Source organism: Malurus melanocephalus, unplaced genomic scaffold, assembly GCF_030028575.1.
Source record: "Malurus melanocephalus ecotype Western Australia unplaced genomic scaffold, MMel_1.1 scaffold_305, whole genome shotgun sequence".
Taxonomy (NCBI): domain Eukaryota; kingdom Metazoa; phylum Chordata; class Aves; order Passeriformes; family Maluridae; genus Malurus; species Malurus melanocephalus.
The window spans coordinates 829958-837936 of NW_026623537.1; the positions used below are offsets into that span (position 1 = coordinate 829958).

Consider the following 7979-nt stretch of genomic DNA (forward strand, 5'->3'; position numbering starts at 1 on the left):
TTCTTTGGTGTGAAAGTCCAGATTCACCTGGAGAAGGAAGAAAATGTATTTATTTAATGGTATTCTGGTTCATGACTTCCTTGGTGTGAGAGTCCAAATTCACCTAGAGAAAGAAGACCAATTTCTTTAACATACATTCATGTATTTCCTCTGTTATTATCTGTAGCACTGATATTGTACATTAGYGAAAGCTTTTTCTGATAAAAGGACCTCAAATCCCCCATACAATGTGATGTGAACTCTGCAGAATTGGTGTGTTCATGTTCACAGGTAGCATGGAAAACTGGTAAAACAGAAGATAAACTCTGATGTTTCACAAAAAGTAATTCCAATAGTGATCTTTGAAGAGTTGCAGCTCCCAGGGTTTGCAACACCAGATTGTTACAGAGCTCCCCCTGCTCTCACGATTAACCAGAACGTTTCTAATGAGATTCTCTTAGTGAATATTTAAAATTTCTGGTTTCTGTGTTGTTTGGACTGTAGGAAGGTGAGAAATTTCTAATATTTTTTTAAATGTGTTTCTGGAGGCTTTAGTTTGCAAAAGCATGTCAAAGTGACTGTTTATTCCATGTGCTGTTGCATTCAATGTTGCATTCATCCTGGGAAATATTTAAGAGTGTGAGAATGTTATTAAAGTAACAGATGGTGATTTAAGCATGTTATTTTGAAAAATAAGATAAAATATATATTTTAAAAAATTGTTGACCCAGTCAAAAAGTGACTTCTATAATAGGCTTTTCTTTTCCTCTCTGAGAGGCACCTGTCATTTCCATAAAATTATTTAGAATAAACAGTTTAGATCTAAGAGCTGCAGGGCAATTAGTGATGAGAGAATGGTCCACTCCGAGATTTTATGATGCCATCGAACTGCAGGCTCAGAAATTCATGTGTAGAAGAGTTCTGCTGAACAGAGAGTCAGAGAAGGGGTGCAAATACGAGGGAGGAAGTGTCACCAAAGCCAAGAGCCCAAGGTGAACCACAGCTTCTACACTGCCTGCACCACACTGAAGCATGGCAGAGAAACAAATTGTTGTATTACCGTGACTTTTCTGCCCTGTTCCCTCTGCAGATTTCCTCCTGCTCATCTCTTCCACCAATCTCAAGTGCTGAGTGTTGTTACCTGCCCAGAGTTGCATCGCCACAAAGTCAGGGWAAGAAATGAAAAGGGGCACAAGCCTCTGAAAGTGGGCATTTCCTAGAAAAAGCAGGTATGAATCTTGATGCAATCTATGGGAATTGCAGATGGAAACTGCACCATTTTGTGATTCTTTCACCAACATGAGAATTTCATCTTTTTCACCCTCATCACAAGGAAGCAGAAGTTAGTGTTTAACTTCTGCTATTCTGGCAAATGAAAAAAATAATACAGGTATTGGCAAGTGACCTTGATCTGCTCAAACTTAATAGATCTGTTGAATAGTCTGATTGTGATTTCACTGAAAAGTTCACGCTCTCCCAATTAGTTGATCTCCTTCTTAGGGCAGGCAAAAAATATTCCCTTTGCTCATTTACGAATCCTTTATAACACACTTCAGTGTGTTATATGAAGATGTTGTAAGTATGAAGATGTTGTAAATATGAGAACTTTTTTTACTCTTATGACACTACAGAAAGGCCTCAGTGTTGGTGAGGACTGTCACATGGACATATTTGTGTGCTGCCAGTAACATACCAAGGATCTACAATTCAAGGTGGAGGGGTGGGAAAGGGGGAAGGAGACAATCTAGACAAGTCCACGTTCCTCTCAGATCTTTGACTTTCATGACACTTTTATGACTTCTTATGTCAGTGAACTGCAGGATTATTTTGTRAACCAGGGCATGCACTTGTTAAAAGCAGATTTCACCAGGTGCAGTTGTGTCAAGCACTGTGTATAATGAACAATGTCTTTACCTCTTTTGGGGCATCTTTCTGTATGAATGTCTCAAAAATGGCCTTGGCTTTTGGCAGAAGTTCATGTGTGCTTTTGCTTTTCTTGTAATCCTCACAGGCTACCCAGAACTCGATGTTCTCCTCGCTGAATTCAGTTTTCAGGAACTTTGTGAAGGCTTCCAGCCCAGCTACAGAAGGGAAAGTTGAATTGCATTAAAAAATATGTTCTTATCAGAAAGTCTTTCCACACAGTCTGTGCAAGGTAGTAAACCATTTTTTGCTCCCTTTTAGTAATATCTCATTACAGATAATTATCTTAAAATGCATAAAGGTTTTAAAGTAAGAGCTATTTTTCCATTATGATTCTGTAATTTCCATTACAGAATTCTCAACATCAGTGGAAAAACACTACCAAGATCTCGTAAATTTAGAAAGAGAAGCAAGCAAAACATGTGGATGTATTTGGAAGCAATGGACTTTATTCCGGCTGAATATCAATTTAGGTTGATTTGAAATTGAATTTGAATTAAAATTGAATTCAATTAAATTCAATTGAATTCAATTAAAATTTGAATCTTTGAATCTCTCCAGCAGCAATTTAAGATGGATGGCTTTCAGCACCTTTATAAATTGCTTTATCCTTCTGTTGTTCTGCTGAGGATAYTTTCTTTCCCGAGTATACCTCATCTGTGGAAGCAATGTAATTGTGTGGATGGGCACTGCTCAAGGAACAGATTTGAGAAGCACACAGTGTCCAGCACTGCTGCTGAAGCACACGTGTGTCCCTCCAGAATGGAGGAAGGCAGGAACAACATGAGCATTTGATAATTGTGGGAGCAGCAGGGCCTCTCAGAGGGTGGCCAGCTTGGATCCAGGCACTATCTTGGAAATAATCTGCATCAGAAGTGACAAAGTCTTGTCTGAAGTACACAGAACATATGCAGTCAGGAATATTTGAGCAATGTTCAGATTAAATGCTCCTGTTTACTGAAGGGACTCTTTGCTGTCTGCTCTATTATTTTGTTCAATAAAATACCAAGGTAAAAAATTATTTTCAGCYATTTTCACAACAGCCTAAGAAGATGAGGAGAGCAGGGAACACATGCTGCTATAAATGACCCATCATACCTAGTTTAGGTAACTGCCATGTCTATTCAAAGGCATAACTGGATTTAATCATTTACCATCCTTTACCATCAATTTTCCATCCTAGCTGTCTGCATGGAGAGGCAAGGAACCACCAACCTTTCTCAGAAAGCAGTTTGTCAAAAGACTCTCCCCATTTCAGTGCTTCTTCAGGAGACACGCTGCTTGAGAAACAGAAAGGAGTTTTRAGGAATTGTGCATTTTGTGCATTTAGGAAGCTGTGTCACCCATGTTCCCCGTTACCATCATGGCTCAGGACTGTTTCCCAAAGCCTTCAATCAGATCACATTTCTAAAGGAAATCATTCTCTCAGGGACTTCAGGAACATTTGCTTTAATTCTTTTCTGAGGTTTTTTTCCTGCAGAGTTGTATTTCTTCTTTCTTTTTATAAAAATTACAGAGCAGAGATGCTTCGCTGTGGGGTTTGTGTTGCTCTGCTCATCTTTGAGGGAACTGAGATCATGGTAAAACCCTTATGGGAACCCAGTCTTGTCAGCTATTTAAACTTAAGAAMTATGCAGAGATGTGGTTTTGAATATGCTCACTCTGAAGCTGTCACCAYAGTCTGCTTCTAATGAAATACACAGAATTCTACAGCCTGAAGACAAAATTGTAGCAATATGGTTTAGGTGTCAGACTTTTAGGGCAACAGAACCTGTAGTCTGGTTTGTTTACCACAAACACATTTCAAATGCCACGTTATTCTGAGACCCCTCAGTGCCTCACTTATAAAATTCATATTCTTCATCAAGTATGTCAAGTTGCATGTGTTTCACTTTGATTTCAAGAATTGTGCCCTAGGAAACAGCAAAGAAAATGAAAAAAAACCCAAAACCCAAAACCCACCTTGCTGCTTTCATGTAAATACAATTTTGGAGAACTTATTTTTTGGTTTTGTATAGACTGAGCCCGAATGCACACTGGAACAGTCCTTGGATTTTTAGAAGGCCAGAACTGGAGTGAGCAGGAGGTGAGCTGTATCCTGCTAAGAGTAGGATTTAAGTTTTCAGCCTGAAGTGGAAGTCAACTTTGATCAGTTGCTTTATGAATATGAATGTTTAGGACTATTTTCATTGCAGGGCAAAGCACAGTACACTGAAAGAATCGATGAGCAATTTGTCCAGGATTGGATGGTCAGACCAGCTTCTTATGGACTGAACATTTCTGGAATATGATCCCAATTTGGAAATTCCAATATCTTAATATCTTTGGGAATGAATTTAAGCCAGTAATGACCCTGGGTTTGCACCAAACTCAAAAGGAGGAATTTCTTTATTTTTATTTTAATAGGTGTCACATGTTTCATAGCTGAAGTCATTGCTTGCAGGAATGAAAGTTTTAACTAGGGAGGAGAAAACAGCTCAGGAGGAGAAGTACAAACTCTGGAGAAATGAAATTCAGGAAATGAGTGCAGGCTGGTAAAGCAGGGGCACTGGAGTCAGGGAAAGSGGGACCTCACTCCCTCACAGAGTTCATTGGGTATGAGAAGCACAAAAACACTTCAGTGCTCTGAATGTGTCAACTGTGGGTTCCTGCAGCCACAGAAATTATTTTGGTCATAGTGAACAGATAAAGCCTGCTGACTTCACAGCCCCTGCTCAGTCCATGGAATGCTGGAGAGGTTCTTTGCTGGGTTTGGAAAACCCTGGTGTGAGTTTCTGGTTTCCCTTCAGAACCTGCACCAAYCCAGCAGCCTGACAGATCCCCAGCATCTGAGTGCAGCAAACAGGTTGTGCAATAACAGGCAGAAACCAAGCTCAGCCACTTCCTAAATATGATTTTAAATTAACAAATTAAAATTTAAACTAAAGATTAACATTTAAACTAGCAGATTAAGTAACATTTCTGTTATCACCCCACTTTCCATCTGTGGTGTTTCATTAAATTCTCTTTTGATTTATTTTAGTAACTCTGTGTGAAAAATCATGGAAGCTAAGTAAATCACTTAATACATTTCAAACTATTATTTCACTTCATTATTTGAAAAAGACTAACTTTCTTTTCTTTTTTTTTTTGTTTGGGGTTTTTTTTCCACTTTTGATAAATACAATTGTCATTTTTCTCTGATCTATATATAAAGACCAGCAAAAATCGACAAGTTTCTCTTCCGTACTTGTTAGTCAGGCACCAGCTGAGAGYGGCATGATAAAAGAGAGCTGGCTGAGTGAGGAAGTGATGGTCTGTTAAAAGGGGGAAATCCTTCAGAGAATTATTACTGCTCTGAAAGTGCCTTTTCACAGACTGTAAGAATGTAGTGAGTGGCTGTATTTTGTGTGAAATGCTGGGGTTATATGAGATGCCCAACACTGCATGCAGGCAGCTCTGCTTTCTGAAGATGCAATCTTAGAATGGTTTTACGTCTCTGCAACCAGGATGTTTCAAAATGTGAACAAAAAAACTTGGTCTGGTTATCCAGAGGCACCAGTGGGAAAGTTTAGATACCCCTCCTCATCCACTTTTCCATGGGGTCCAGGAGCAGAGTTGGGGTTCTTAGGTGACTTCTGCCATATCCTCCCAATTAGAAGGGTTTGCAGAAGTAGCTTTAGCCAAAGCAGGCAGCTTGGTGCTGAAGGAAGGAGCTGCTTAAGCAAGGCAAAAGAGAATGGAAAGCTCTTTTGAAGTGTTCTGGAGTGATCTGTGCTGGAAAGAAAGGCCCAGTATATTTTTTAGGCCATGGAGTTGCAGTATTTTACATATTCTTTCTTCTCAGCCAGGAGAAGAAAAATACAGTTCTTAACGTATCAGTGAGATCTTGTACTGCATTGAAGCCAGGAATTAAACCCTTATTTGAGTCAATAAACCCAGAGATTTTACCCTGCACCCTTATAYTACCACAGTATTACAGTGTAAAAACATCAGTTGCTGAATTTTGGGGAAAAGAGAGTTCAATCAGTGACTGCAATTATTGAGGAGTTATGCATGCAGTGTTTAATACATATACAGCATTTCTACATCACAAAAATCTTTGGGAAACCCACTTTGCAAGGAGCTGGGTGGTTTTCCTGCTGGCAGTGATGTGTCAGCTGCATTTCTGAATGGATTATTGCTCTGTGTAGTCAKTGGGCTCACACAAAGGCTGCTGGCACAAGGTTTAAACCTCTCTGAGTGTGGGGACCAGAGTGTGAAAACACTCCTGCTGAGCACTCGATAATTCTGTAGTGTTTGCATGCTTGGGTTAAATTCAGAACTTTTAAAAGCATTACCCTTTTCCAAGAATGCACACACAGGTACAGGAAACGTTCTGAGTCACACAGGCACTTCTTGGAAGGAATTCCCATCAGCTCTCCCTTTATAGTCTTTGCCTCCTTCACTCCTTTATAATATTTACCTTGCTGCTTTTGTCAAGTTTCCAGGTTTGCCAAGGTGATCACCTTCATGGAATTCAGGTTTCTGCAGGAGCAGGCTCAGCCTATTTCTCTTCTGCTTAGCTCTACAACGAATCGGAGCAGCTTGTCAGGAAACCTTGCTGAAAGATGGGTTTTCCCTCTCAATCATTTTCTGCTTCTATACCATAGATTTCCCTATTTTCACTAACAGTAATGTTGGTGTTACTTCTCCTACATACATTATTCACATTAATGGCTCTTTCTTYACAGCTTAGCACAAATTTACACATGAAGCACTGGCAAAGGGAAATGGAAATCCTTTCATTTTCAGCATCCTTTTAATTTATTTTGAAGACTGAGGGGCCGAATTTCCCTTTAGAGGACATGAACAGTTGGCTCAGCGTCTTCTACTTTTAATGTTTCGYAAAGAAAAAAGGAAGTATGGCTTCCTGTCATTTGAAATTTTTGAAAAAAAAGCTTTCCCGGATCCTATTCAGGCTTTAGAGAAGCATTTCTCAGAACTTCTTGCCACCTTTCTTTCTTAGTACTTTCAGATCATGAATTTGTTTCTTGTCCTTAAAAAAATAAAATAAAAATCTTTGAGATAATGCTTCTTTTAAAGAGTTAATATTTTACATATGCAGTCTCTAGGAATGCAGTTCATGAGTTCTCAGACACATGAGAAATAAATAAAACAAATAAAATCATCTGTGCCCTAAATTCACRCCCACAAGCTGTGCTGGAAGAGCCTTCCAGAGGGTCGGCATGACCCCAACACTTACCCAGCCTTGCTGGCCTTGTGTGGCTCTTCCTTAACGGCTGATTTCATGATTTTGTAGTAGGGTTTGTCCTTCGGGGCAGAAATGTTCAGCTGGGGGAACAAAAGAAGTGGGCTCTCCATCTTCCTCTTGAGAAGCTTCCAGAAAGGCTCCTTTAGCTCCCTTGCCCTGCTTGCTGGGGCTCTCACATGCTGCTGTCACCAGGCTGGCAGCTCCAGCGAGTGTCCAGAGGGCACAAGGAGCTGCTCATCCAGAGGGCACAAGGATCTGCCCGTCCAGAGGGCACAAGGAGCTGCACGTCCAGAGGGCTCCCAGGGCAGAGCCGCTTCTGCCCTTGTCATTTGGGGAAGTGAGGCTGCAGCTCTGCCGGGCGCACGCAGCCAAACCGCAGCCCAGAGCCATCCTCTGCCGGGCTCAGGGCGACACCAGCCTGCCTGACAGACACCTCAGCACGCTGCACAGCCTCTGGAATTAGCTTTAAGGRCAATAATGTCACTCAAAATAATGTACAACTTTATCTTCAGCTCGCAGAGAGGTCCCACCCGCCTTCAAGCTGCCCTCTGCAGCCTCAGGGCCATTGCTGGACTCAGTTCCATCTACAGCACACAGTCTTCCAAATCGGGGTTTGTCAGGGTCTTCTCCAAACTGAGGGAGTTTCATTAATCAATCAATCAATCAATCAATCACTCATTTTGCAAGCAGAAATTTTAATTTCTGCACCACTCCTCAAAAACGGTAACTATCCACTTCTAATTTCCAGTTTGTCCACCAAACGCTCCCCCTTATACTTCTCCATCCGTGGATTTGTTTGTGCTTGCAATCTCCTACCCAGGGTAGGAGGCCCTTAGTTTGGCCA

General features: G+C 40.8%; 1 protein-coding gene across 1 annotated transcript in view; it reads right to left on the reverse strand.

Moving 5' to 3' along the window:
- The window catches only part of RGS18 (regulator of G protein signaling 18), a 9416-nt gene extending 1995 nt beyond the window's left edge, over positions 1-7421 (reverse strand). Inside the window, 6 exon segments of the mRNA XM_057377197.1 lie at positions 28-55; positions 58-103; positions 1894-2060; positions 3118-3179; positions 6347-6448; positions 7127-7421. Coding sequence (XP_057233180.1) covers positions 28-55; positions 58-103; positions 1894-2060; positions 3118-3179; positions 6347-6448; positions 7127-7245 — 524 coding nt within the window. The 5' untranslated portion in view covers positions 7246-7421.
- Positions 7422-7979: the final 558 nt, after the last annotated feature.